This window comes from Rhinoderma darwinii, chromosome 3, assembly GCF_050947455.1.
Source record: "Rhinoderma darwinii isolate aRhiDar2 chromosome 3, aRhiDar2.hap1, whole genome shotgun sequence".
NCBI classification, from domain to species: Eukaryota; Metazoa; Chordata; class Amphibia; order Anura; family Rhinodermatidae; genus Rhinoderma; species Rhinoderma darwinii.
In genome coordinates this window covers 204,621,158-204,635,241 of record NC_134689.1, presented here as the reverse complement: position 1 = coordinate 204,635,241, position 14,084 = coordinate 204,621,158, and the positions used below count along the sequence as shown (strand labels likewise).

The following is a 14,084-nucleotide window of genomic DNA, read 5'->3' as shown; positions in this document are numbered from 1 at the left end:
ATGGATCACAAAGCAAATTTGGCTTTGGTTGGAGTTCCCCTTTAATCTAATAAAGATCACGTTACTTAACATTATTCTTTGTGTCCCCGAAGAGATGAAGCATTGCTTGCTGATGATACAGTAGTTATATTTTAGTGGGGAAAAAAGAAAGAAATCTAAATTCAAAAATGGGTGGGACCTCTAACATTGTTTGTCCTGATTCTCCTAGTTCACAAATAAAATTACAGTACTGCATTGTAGACTCTTAGATTTAAACTAGCCATTGATGTAAAGATTTTCCTCCTATACTATGAGCGTTGCAAGAGAACGCCTGATATGTAAGGGGCATACGCAAAAATGAGAAATATCTTGTCTTTGAATATCCCTCTATGTATTTATCTCAGATGACTGTAAACTCTATGATTGTAAGGTTTACCACTGACAAAATAGTTTAAAGCATTAATAATATGTGAAAAAAGAGAAGTAGGATCCAGCGATGTATATGTAAATGGGGAAACTCGGTTTCCACTTTATTGATCACGAACAATAAAAGGTAAACACAGGAGAAATGACAAGGTGGTTAAATTGGCAAATTAAAGGAAGCTTACGCGTTTCGAGCACGATCTGTGCTCTTATTCATGGCTGATTCATGTGATCAATAAAGTGGAAACCGAGTTTCTCCATTTACATATACATCGCTGGATCCTACTTCTCTTTTTTTTCTCGTATTGTCTGCCGTGTGCCGTCACGGAGATCCGGGCGAGACTTTGACACAGGAACGTGGAGCTGGTGAGCTGGAGGTTTCCTCCCATCGTCTCATTCCATTCTACAAATCTCTGTGCATTAATAATAGGTAAAGTACAGTGAAGTTTACCGCTCAGACGGCACTGGTAACAGTCCAATATCATTCAGTATGGACTCTCTCCCAGAAAAATGCAGTGGACAGTCCGCAATCCAATGAGGGTGTGGATGGTAATTCTTATCCTTGTAGTTCCACCAAGCTCCTTATCGTCTCTCTCCACATTCAAAGAACTCCTGGTAGGAAAAGGATCTTATGTCTCTAATAGATGGAAAAAGGAAGACACATAGTGCAACACCCTCTGAAAAAAGATTGCTCCATGCCAAGTTTAATCCATACTCACAGAAGTAACAAGAAATAAAAGCATCAAGGTAAGTAAAAATCTTTAAAATTTCTAAGCGGCACGCCAAACACTCTCGCCCGACCCTGGGTTTCGCCCTTCCGGCTTCCTCTGGGGCATCCATGCTTTTATTTCTTGTTACTTCTGTGAGTATGGATTAAACTTGGCATGGAGCAATCTTTTTTCAGAGGGTGTTGCACTATGTGTCTTCCTTTTTCCATCTATTAGAGACATAAGATCCTTTCGCTACCAGGAGTTCTTTGAATGTGGAGAGAGACGATAAGGAGCTTGGTGGAACTACAAGGATAAGAATTACCATCCACACCCTCATTGGATTGCGGACTGTCCACTGCATTTTTCTGGGAGAGAGTCCATACTGAATGATATTGGACTGTTACCAGTGCCGTCTGAGCGGTAAACTTCACTGTACTTTATATATGTTATTTAGGGTATTTGTTGGGTCATACCCAATTTAGTTTTGCCTGCTCCGGTCTGAGAGAGATTTTGTGGGTATTTGAGCCAAGAGAAACCACCATTATATTTGTATCATTAATAATAGGTGTTTCGAACGAGGAATCAGATTGTCACGGGTCAAAACCAATACCATAGATGTAATGATTATTCTTATTGTTTTTTGTCATAAAATCAGAGCAGAAAGAAAGAGGGAGTTACAGGTTAGTGAGGTGTGATGTCTGCATAAGAATCCAGGTTTATAAGCCACTCAGGGTTAGTGGAAAAATAAGAGACAGCCCCTAGTTGAGCTGTAATAGCTGGAATTATCTGTTATTACAATATATATTACCTATAAAGGAGACCAAGAAACCTCAGAAAGATATTAAAAGATAAAAAAATATATAATAAAAGACTTCACAGAATGGACAGCTCACAACAATGGGATTGACTATTTTTACTTAGAAATATATAAACTTTCATACCCCTTCTGTAATTTTCCAACAATGTCAACGCCGTACTTTGTCTGGAAATTAAATGCATATGATACACCAGTTGCAATCACTGTCTGCAAAGCAAAACATAAATAAATTAATTTGTGAAAAGATGTAAGGATAGAAATACAGGCGTTCTGTTCATCACAAATTCTTTCTGCTTGTTCCATAATAACTCTACTTTTATTTGGAATTTAATTCTATATCTTCTTTAATGAGCAATTAGACATCTATTCTCTATTTTCATGCGTTCATGTATTTAGAGTAGTTTGCATTGAAGTTCAGTTATTGTTTATGCTTGAAAAAAATTGATATAACCCAAATCTGAATTCAAACAGAAACCACACCGAGTTTAAAAAGATTAAACCATAACAAACATGAGCAGTGAGGGATACGAGAGACAGGCGGTGGGGAAACGGTATACTAAGAGCAATTGTGTTGCAGTTTAAGGGTATGTGCCCATTTGAATGTTTCCTAAACATTTAGTAAAAAAAAAAAGTCCAGTTGGCACATACTCTAAGGGTGCGTTTACATAGTTTAATATATTTGTATTTAAAAAAAAAAAAACAGATCATGACTGGTCCGTTAATTGATCCTATTAATTTTTAAGGAAATTTAAACGGATGCCAAACTGCTACAGTCTTCACAATTTTTGTTGTGATCATTCGGGTTTTTTTCATGCTCTGTCATGTTCTACTTATCTTTATCATTAAAGCGTATGCTCACCTTTGAAAACGATTTAGCAGTTAATACTATAGAATTAATCTACATAAGAAGCTACATTACAGGCTTTTTATACTCCAAAGGCTGCATTCATAATTCTGCTGGTTATTACTGGAAACAGACCACAAGCTAGTTGTCAGACACCCCTCTACCCGCTTAGCTGAGCTCTTTTAGTGCATGGGGGCAGTTGGTTTTTACATCAGATGACACAGTGCCTGCTGTAAAGACTAGAATTCTAAGAATGGAAATCATCAAAGCAGATTTAGTAAAACTTTTAAGCCAGCAAAGAGTGTTGGGAGATTTTAGATCTGAAGACTGCAGAATTCTGGCTGCAGAACTGGAGAATAGAACATGCTGTAATTCCGCAAGATAAGTAATGTAAAGTATTTACAAAGTTAATGCAGATTAATTCTGTAAAAGAAACCCTAAAATGTGTTAGTGTATATAAACTGTGAAATGATGTAGGAAGGTGGACATAAGCTGGGTTAACACCTGCGTTGTGTCATTCCGTTGTTCTGCTCCGTCAGAGGAGCAGAACAAGGGAATAACGGAAGCAACGGACAACGGACACCGCCGGTGGCCAATGGAACCCATTGACTTCAATGGTACTGTCGACTTTTCGTCTAGGGGCTGTGATTTTACTAGACACAATAGCGCAGCTGGACACAATAGCCTTGCCTAATTTGAGACAGAGGCCCCTAACGAGGTCTCTAACGCAGATGTGCACGAAGCCTTACCGTTCTATATTAATTTTTTAGCATCTTACATTCATTTTATTACAAATTTATTTTAATGAATTAGTTTCTTACCATAATAACTTCAATAGGGATTGGTACAGGAATCTTGGATTTATAGCGATCATTGATTTCCTTTACAGCAAAGACCACAACCATTATAATTATTGATGTCACAAGGTCGGCAATATTTGTCTTTGTAATTTTCGTAAATAGACCTTCCAAAGTCTGTGAAACAAAATCGACGCTAAATACACCAACAATCTATATTTAAAAAGTTTAACTGTTAAATTAGAAAATTGCTACATTTTTCCTAATTATATTCATATTTAAAAATTATTTAAACAAACATTTGTCCTTTGCACTTTACTGTAGATAGTAAAAGTGAGATCCTTCCGCAGTAGGTAATAAGCAGTTTAGGTGCAGAAAAGTACTACATGGTCATCTTAGTCACTAAGTGGTTTTCTGAAAAAGGGTCTGCCTTTCTTTCCACAAACTGTGGGCCTCTTGTCCATGGGCTATGTCTGGTAGTGCAACATACAAGGGAATGAGGCTGATCCGCAATGCCAGATAAAGCCCTTGAACAAGAGTGGTTATGTTTCTGGAAAAAAACACCCCTTTTTCTACTCTCAAAAAATCCCTTTAAGTAATTTAAGTTTAAGTTATGTTGACAAAGAGAGCATATGAAACCTAGCCATGAATTTTTATTTCCTTATTCAGGGGGATATGATGATCATGTAAAATCTAGTGATGCAATGTGCTACTGTTGATCAATACCATAACAAATATGTGTAAATTAGTGTTTCTATGGAAGTATGTTTAGCCCCTTCTGTACTACGGATGTATTTGGATTCCATATGTCTAACCAATTTCTGAGTAGGTCATTTCATAGTTTAGGAATATAATTTTCTGTTCCCAAATGCCCTTAAAACCCAAAGATGCTCAGCTAAAGTCAAAGAATGCACCTTTTTGTATTGGAAACATGTCAGAAGTATTCCTATGGTGTTGCACAAGAAGGGATGGTATCCAACTCCCCTTGGTCCCCTTGATGATCAACCAGGAATAATACTATCTTCTAATCCTCAGGGCTGTCTCACAAAACCAAAACCTTGTTGGCCCAGAGGTCAGATGGTCGCTACGTGTCCGGCTTCTCTAACTCCTAGTGATCAGCTGTTATTAACTGGGAAAGCCGCATGTGGCCATGCATGGGCAGCTGGGTGGACAGGAACAGGAGAACGTCTCTCCGTTCTGGCTTAGGCCCCATGCACACGACCATAAAAACTCGATGTAATTGCGGACCATAATACGATCAGCAATTACGGACCCATTCAGTTCTATTGGCCGCGGACACCTTTCCGTATGACTATGGATGGGTGTCCGTGGCGTAGAAATGTTCCAAACATTATGGAACATGTACGTTCTTTGCCATTTTACGGGCCATGCACCCATACTTTGTATGGGAGCACGGTCCGAAAATGTGGGCGGCCGGCCGTGCCCGCAATCGCGGGTCATGATTACGGGCACGGCAGTGTGCATAGGGCCTCAGTGCCCTACTGTTTTAGTATTTTAAATGCTTTCATTTTGTTATTTATTGCCCTTTAAATTTTTATTTATCTACACTGGTTTTCCACTGTTTCTAACCGTTTTATTCTCAGAAGGTATGTACCTCTCACAATAAAAATTTGACATGCTTTTAAAAATTGTTTACTTAGGTTCCATGCACACGAGCGTATTTTTATTTATCAGTAAATACTGTCCGTAAATACGGATCTGTAGGCATCCATGATTCATCCGTATTTACGGATTGGTATTTGATCCGTATATACGGATCCGTAAAAAAAGAGGGAGGCTGTAAATTATGTCATCAGCATGTTGCATGGCAACGCTTCCGTAAATATGGATGGTTTACGGATGCACATCCGTAGCCGTCGTATTTACTGAAGCTCCCATAGACTTCTATGGGAGAGTTCGTGCCGTAATTACTGACAAGAATAGGACAGGTTCTATAATTTTTTTTCAGCACGGACACTCATCAGTAAAAATACTGAAAGGTGTCCTTGGCTAATAGGAATTGAAGGGTTCGTAATTACGGACGAGAAATACGGTCGTGTGCATGAAGCCTTAGCATCTGTACTTTTCTTTTTTAGGACATTGTCCAAGTCAATGAGGTAAGGGCGCTGATTGAATTTTACTTTCCTGAACTTCAATATTTTTATTGTTCCTCTACAAAGCATCTGATAGAAAACAAGTAGAAATGTATAATGATGTGAGCACTATTTCCCCAACCTGCACATTTAATAATCTGTCAGCTCCCAGCTCACCTTAAAACAAGCACACTAGAACCACACTGGATTATGGTGTCTGCTCAGAAAATGTGCAACCAAAGCAAAATAAGACTTCTCTAATGGAATAAAAATATCTCTATGGGCTGCTCTTTTGAGTTTTTTATGGATAGTTGATACTAAAATCACACAGGAAAGAGCATTATAAAGTAATAATGTTTGTTGACATTTTAAAGAGACTCTGTCACCACATTATAAGTGCCCTATCTCCTATATAAGGAGATCGGCGCTATAATATAGGTGACAGTAATGCTTTTTATTTAGAAAAACTATCTATTTTAAACCACTTTATGAGCGATTTTTCGCTTTATGCTGAGTTTCTTTTTTTTTTTAAATATCCTTTTTATTGTCAGTTTTCATATTTTCTTACAAACATTTCACGTAAAAGTTACATCATGAGTGCGCAGCACTCAACTGTCATTGAATTAACTTTGAATTAAATTCAACATAACATAACATGTAAACATATAAACATGGCATAAGTGTCGATCTTCATATGGACCGAAAACATGACTTCCCCCAACCCCGACACGACTTAGGTCATCAATGAGTATCTACTTATCATTTATCCCCCAACTAGTTCAAAGTTGCAACCCCCCTAAAGTGCCTGCCAAGAGCTATGTGCAGTACCACTTTGTGTGCTGGAAAGGCTTAACAATTTCCGCTATTTCGGCTGCTGTACATTGCGATTCTATGAATATTTGCCACTTATCAAATAGCTTCTTGGTTCCCGTTTCCTTCCTCCTTTCCACCTCCACCCTCTCAAGAACTAATAGCTGTTGCTAATGAGTTTCTTAATGCCCAAGTGGGCGTGTTTTACGTTAGACCAAGTGGGTGTTGTACAGAGGAGTGTATGACGCTGACCAATCAGAGTCATGCACTTCTCTCCATTCATTTACACTGCACTAGCGGTATAGTTATATAGCTAGTGCAGTCACTTACACAAACACTAACATTACTGTAGTGTCCTGATAATGAATATACATCACTACCAGCCTGGACGTGAGATTACAGCAAGGCAAGCGTAATCTCGTTTGAAATGACAGGTTACATCGTAATCTCGCGAGATTACGCTTGCCTTGATGGAATCTCACAGAAAAGATTTAGAAGTGTCAGGATTCTGAATAAACATCACGTCCAGGCTGGTAGTGATGTTTATTCATTATCAGGACACTGCAGTAATGTTAGTGTTTGTGTAAATGACTGCACTAGGGATATATATAACTATACCGCTAGTGCAGTGTAAATGAATGGAGAGAAGGGCATGACGCTGATTGGTCAGCGTCATACACTCCTCTGTACAACGCCCACTTGGTCTAAAGTAAAACACGCCCACTTGGGCATTAAGAAACTCATTAGCATAAAGCGAAAAATCGCTCATAAAGTGGTTTAAAATAGATCATTTTTCGAAATAAAAAGCATTACTGTCACCTACATTATAGTGCCGATCTCCTTATATAGGAGATAGGGCACTTATAATGTGGGGACAGAGTCTCTTTAAATTATATTTCGAGATTTCCGTAACAGGTTGTGGAAAGAAAAACATGTAGAACATAGCAAAATATAATAAATTCATAAATATACTTACATAAAACAAGGCTAAAGGTCCGCTAAATGGTTTAACTGTTAAGCCAAATATAAATTTTAACTGTGATACTAAAACATGAACAGCAGCAGCGGTTGTAAAACCACTAATCAAGGAATCCGACAAGTATTTGACTATAAATCCAACTTGCAGCAATCCTAGAGCCAACTGGAACAAAGGAAAAAAAACACATGGGCCATTATTAGCTTTTAGCATACATGTGGAGTATCAGGTTATTGAGATATCCCAGCAGCACTGACCTGGAAAATCCCCGCTAGTACCGTCACAGAAGCAGCTACAACAACTCTTCTCTCATTCAAATTTAGAACATTTGGATCATCTGGGACCAACCGCAGTACAGCTGTGCCAACCATTAGACTCAACACAGGAAAGGGACCTGTAATACACCAGATTAAACCGTCTAACTAGATTATCTGTGATAATTTACTTGGGTAACAGAACAGGTTCCATGCATCTATGTTTTTTTCCATTAGACTTTTCCTCTACTGTTGCTCTTCACAAAGGAATAGTTAGCAAGAACAAGGGTAGTATTCTAAGATAAATCTATTTGATAAATCTATACTAGTAGATGTGTAAATACTGTATGACAAGAATATAGAAAATATCTTATCATTAGAGAAACAAGATAAGACTCTCCTGCATGTGACTGTAGTAGTGGAAGAACTGTCAGTGGTTGCACTACTAGCTGTCCTACTGAATAGAGGGTGACCACGCTAAATCAGGATTTGACTCCCCATGGCTTTAGTTACTGCCTAGAGTGTGATAGTCTGAATTAGAATTGTAAATAACTAATGTACCAGAGGCACAATGAAAACCATTTTACCAGCTACCAACTAAATAAATGTAAGATATAACTTTTATTAGTAAATGGATTAAAAGTCCAGGAGGGACAGACCAGCACACAGAAGAGTTAAAATTAGTCTGAATTAGAAAACTCATTTCAAATACTTTGTTAGGGAATCCAGAGTTACTAGAGTGTGTTCCCCCACTTGGGCCCCCCTTTATTAACCAGAGCTGAGAGCACCTACAAAGATTGTCGGGACCCAGCACGTCCAAGCATTGCATGGACAACCCATTGATATCACAGTGTAATACTTAATTTCCCCTGCAATGGCACTACTGGACAATGAAACACTTGCTACCAGATTCCCCCATGGATTGCAGTTTATCCCTGTGGGGTCCCAGCAATGGAGATTACTATATTCAGCTTTGGACCTTCCTACCAAAGCCGATATTAAAGCCTGAAGGATTCTGTAGTTAATGATTACAATGAGAAATATACAGCTGTTGTCCTGCTCTATTATCAGATCATTCCTACTTATAAAGAGTTGATTGGTTGAAAGATAGGATTCATTTTATTATTTGTTTATTTTTTGTATGATTTGTGTACAGAGAACTGATGCTTAAAATATATATTCTTGCTCCTCAACCTAAAACTCTGGTGCATAGTAAACCAAGAGTCCTAAAAATATGTACCTGACATTGATTTTCCCTAAGTAGCCTCCCATTTTTACTGAAAAATGATAGAAAAAAGCTATACTACCATTGTAACCATTTTCTTTTATTGTTCCAATGCATCTAAAATTAAAAATAAAACAAACTTTTCAAGTAGTCCTAATTAAACATTGTATCTACAGCTCCTATACAGACCATAAGTAGTCTGATCCTGCAAACATACTTCTTTGCATCTGTCCCCTGATCTTCTTGCTAACCTACCGAATGTCTGTCAGCAAAAAGTAGGGGTTAGATAGAAGAAAATATGACTATAGGCTCAGACTACACAGGATTTGTATGTAGTCTGTTACCATAGAAACAAATAGATCTGTTTAGGAGCTATGGACATGAAAATATAGATTTTAATTGAGACTATTTGTAAAATGTATTTGATTTTCATTATAGATGAATTTGGACGGCTGCGGCGGCGGCGACGACGACGACGACGCACTCCTGAAAAGGTTTCTTATATTGCACCTCCATAATAAGCTAATTATATAAGTTACATGACTTACCAACAGATATATGCTTAGAGGTACCAAAAAAGAAGTAGATGATGACTGGAAAAAATGCAGCATACAATCCATAATCTGGCGTAACATTCACTAGCAGAGCAAATGCAAGACCTGAAATGATAAAAAGTCCTAACTTACTACAAAGAACGATAATTCCTTGCTGAGTTAAACATTATTTCTGTATGTATATGGGAAATAATGACACCAGCATTGTCCACATTCCATTATGCTTATTAACATGGTTAATATACCTTGTAGGACTGCCACTAGGCCAGTGCTGACCCCAGACACGATATCGCTGACAAGCCATTCCTTGATTTGGTACATGGGCAGCCATGAAGCAATGGGAAAAAATGTAAATGCTATCCTTTTAGCCTTCTCTTTTGAGCACCTAGAAATGGATGATAGTCACATGTTTTATTTTATAGTAGAACATCTACTGAAGGTATATCTTACATTTATTACTGAGTTAGGGACCACTAATGGTCAAGGTTCAATGAACTAGTTGGAGATGTTAATTTCCACTGCTTATTGTAATTGTCATTTAATCCTTACCTGTAGTTATTTTTCTAAACCTGAATAATAACTATGTTATGACACAATTCTGAATAATTAGTACTTTAGATGTTGGCGTGGCCTGAGACTCACATTATAAATATTTTTTGAGTTCATCAAGTCATCATCGCAATGATTGTATGTGACTCTGTACAAACTCTGTGTTGTACAGAGCTGTAATGTGGCACCCATACACTTTTATGGTGCTCTACTGTTTCTCTAAATGGCTCCAGTTCCATATGCGGGCTTATAGAGATTTTTTTTCTTTTGGATTCCATATGGGTCCAACGGAAAAAAGATTGCAGTCTGTGGATGCCACATTACGGCGATATACAGCCCCATACAGATTATACTGCATTGCCCATTTCACTTTGTGCAACTAATACAATTCACATCATCTTAAACAATAGATCAATGCCTTGCTTGTAGTCCGTATAATATAGGTTCTTGTGTGATTTCATTTTACAATTGGGTATATTGCCTGTATTAACTGATTGTCTTGTCACATAGAGTGTTATAAAAAGTCTATAATATATATCAGCATTTGTCAAAAGCCCTGATAAGAAATAATGATATCATTATTGATATGTACATGAGAGCAATGACCGTTGAAACTAAGCAGGACAAAATCTCAAAGAAAAAAAAAAGATTTATCAATATGTAGGGAGCGCACTTCCTGTCTATGCTCAGTTCAAAGTAATAAATGTACATACTTTAGTATTCATTTGACCAAAGAGCAATAGCTTTGAGGGTTCCAACAAGGCTTCTGGGGTTACTTCTATATATAGCTCTAAGGGCTCATGTTTACAAATGTATTATGGCACTGTTTTGTACGGACCTGTAATAGGGCTTACATAGAGGTGCATAACCCTTCTACTGTACCTCTGTATACCTCCAATTTCATCTGGAGGCATACAGAGGTTGTTTTTTTTTGTCTGATTCCGTACAAATCAGACAGAAAAGAAATTGTGACATGTTCTAACGGATTCCCTTTATTCACCCCTGTAAGCATAGTTTCTAGGGGGCAATAGCTTCATACACACGTAGTCTGGTGGACTCTGTTTGGCAGTACATGGTACAGCCGTACTGGACTACAGACCATCTAAGTATAAGATGCATACATTGATGTCTATGTAAGTAGGCTAGTAGCCCATTCATAAACATGAAATGCACAGAACCCTTTTAACTGCTCTCTAGCCTTGTATACAATGTATACAAATACCTTTAATGTAAAAACAAACTGGTGGTTTTATCAAATTAATTTTACTATGTTGTATTAACTGCTTATGGATATGATCCTTTCTAAAACATTTTGCCTTTCCTCTTTTCACTTCTCTCTAACCTTGATCATTGGAAAAGATAATATTCATTATTAGTTCTTTAGTTGGTTGTAATGATTTTGTATACAAAATAGAAACAATTACATATTTGCTGTGTTGACCATTATCTGAAAAGAATGGAATAATCAATGATACTAAAGAGTTTTCAGATTTGGCCGGTACATTTATAAATTAAGGCCCCATGCACACGGCCGTAATTTTGATCCGCAATTACGGTCTGTAATTGCAGATAAAAGTACGGACCCATTCATTTATATTTTTATATTTACAGGAAGGTGTCCGGGCTGTAGAAAGGTTGCGCAAAAAATAGGACATGTCCAATTTTTTATTTTACGGACCGTGCTCCCAAACTTTATAATGGGAGCATGGCCTGCAAATGCAAGTGACTGTCTGCGGCCGGCCGTAGCCGTAATCACGGACCAGGATTACGGCTACGGCCATGTGCAGGGGGCCTAACACAGGAGGTTTTTAATAAGCTCTGCCTTAATTTATAGTAGGTCCTGACACACAACAAGCAGGAAAGTCAACACAGTTACTTACTGTGTTCAAATATGTGTGCCAATTGGCTATAGCTTATGTATATATATATATATATATATATATCAACTATATCAGAATTCAAAGTATAAGTAGATACATATTTGTATTATGCGCACATATCTAGTTAAATTCTATAATAAGGACACAGCACTAACCCAAAAAATACACGTAGGTGATCCAGAAATGTTTTATGGTATCTATGCACTTTTTCATTCTCAACCTGGAAGTTATTTTCGGAGTATACAGGTCTGGATACCACATACTGGTTTCCCACTGTCTCATACATTTTTGTCCGTTATTGATCTTGATCTTCTAAGTAATAAATAAATTATAGGAAAAAAAATAAATAATGAAATTACCTATACAGTAAAGAAACAAAATGAAACCTGTTAACACTGAGAATACAATCTTTTAAATCATTGTAGATTTTTACAGCGTTATATGAGGAAATTCAACACTTTAAATTTAAGTTACTGAAAGCTTTTGTATCAAGAAGACAGTCCCTGTTCAGAGAGAAGCTGGTCACTACCTGTGGTAAGACTTCTCAAATCCCTGGCTATTCAAGGGATTGAGAAAATTCACAAATTTTAGTGCGAATTTGTCACACATTGTGAATTTTTGGTAACAGTTTACGCAAAAACCTGACGCGAACTGAACGATAAATGTGGGACTATGTTTTCTAGCAGTTTTATGCCAGTGGCATTGGGGAGCTAGTACCACCTACAGGAGCTGCCATTGTTATTTCTATTTAAACTAGATCCTTTAGGAGCCAGTTCAAGGCTTTAAAGTTACAAAATTTGACTCCTTTTAAACATTGTCACCAATGAAAAGACATTAAGAACTAGTAGAAATATGTTATACGGTACCAAAAACCACTAGGTTTTCCAGCAAATTGGAGAGCGTTTATGTTCCAAATAAATGAGAGAATTACAATAGTATTTGTCATATGCAATATACAACTGACAATACAAACATAATATAGAGTAATTTGCAGGTTCCTTGAACCACTTCTAAGTGTGGGATCAGAAGTAAGCTTGTATTTTAATATAAAAATGTTGATTCTCATATCTGTTACATGTAAACAGTTAAAGGCATATACAAGAAACTGTGTTTTGTTCCATATATTGCTATAGCCTGCGCAGGCAATACAAATACTCTGAATTCTACATGTCAATGTAATAAAAGGCATCTTCTACATGTTGTAAAGCCCTGCTGCTAATAAGTAACCATATTGTATTGACTCTATGCAGTACGTTCCTAAGTATCTATTTTTCTCTCTAAAACTTACCCATGTACTGAATTACTTTGTCTGGAGTCGCCCTCAAAGTTTTTGTGGTGTCTTATTCCTTTAAGTGCTAAAACTGAAATGAAATAATTTTATTCATGGAGGATGCATCAGTAAGAAGTCTTATCACCCCTATGTAATAATTAACATGTATTAACTTTTATAAGATCTTTCAGATGTCACATGGCCTTGACCATTGACAGTGGAATCAATAGAAAATGAAGGGCGTGCAGAAGTGTCTATAAGGCATCTTAAGAATAGAAGAATCTTGACACTATTAGGTAAAATAGTTAGTTTAATCTCAAAGGTATATAACTATTCTGATGTGTAGTCCTTATGTTCAGCAAACGGTTAATGATCACCAATGAAACAATCAGATTTATCAATATCACCCATAAATCAGATATTGAAATTATAAATGTACATTGTTTGGTCCATTATTTTCCAAAATTCTGCGTGAAGGATTTTTGCAACTGCACAACTATTACTAGTACTACTAACTACGACTACTAATACTACGCTTACCGTGGCCGCACCGCCCATGAGGTGCCTCTGCCTATTTGAGGGGGAGATGGCTAAAAAAAAAAAACAACCACTGCCACTGCCTCCAGAACTATAATTGTATATGCGTCTATTAGACGCAGCTGGCGCGATGTTGTCATCGCGCCGCTTGTGTCATTGAAAGGCGTTGAATGGCAGGATAAGAAACATTAGTTCATTGTCCTGCCATTCAGCACTTTTCAATGATGCAGGCATTGTTCAGCTGCAGCAAACCTGCTCAGATAAGAGCAGGCCTGTGTTGCTAGAGGACAGCGCGGAAATGGGATCAGGTGAGTATGTAAATGTTTTATTTTTTTTAGTTAACAGTGTGAGTGGCATTATCTACAG

At 37.3% G+C, this 14,084-nt stretch overlaps 1 protein-coding gene across 1 annotated transcript in view; it reads right to left on the bottom strand.

Moving 5' to 3' along the window:
- The window catches only part of LOC142750409 (chloride anion exchanger-like), a 62,262-nt gene extending 50,065 nt beyond the window's left edge, over nt 1–12,197 (bottom strand). The window contains exons 1-7 of the mRNA XM_075859411.1: nt 12,067–12,197; nt 9,728–9,867; nt 9,477–9,587; nt 7,707–7,843; nt 7,450–7,614; nt 3,595–3,747; nt 2,054–2,136 (exon numbers count right to left, since the gene is read on the bottom strand). Coding sequence (XP_075715526.1) covers nt 2,054–2,136; nt 3,595–3,747; nt 7,450–7,614; nt 7,707–7,843; nt 9,477–9,587; nt 9,728–9,867; nt 12,067–12,197 — 920 coding nt within the window. The remainder of the gene's footprint in view (nt 1–2,053; nt 2,137–3,594; nt 3,748–7,449; nt 7,615–7,706; nt 7,844–9,476; nt 9,588–9,727; nt 9,868–12,066) is intronic.
- Nucleotides 12,198–14,084: the final 1,887 nt, after the last annotated feature.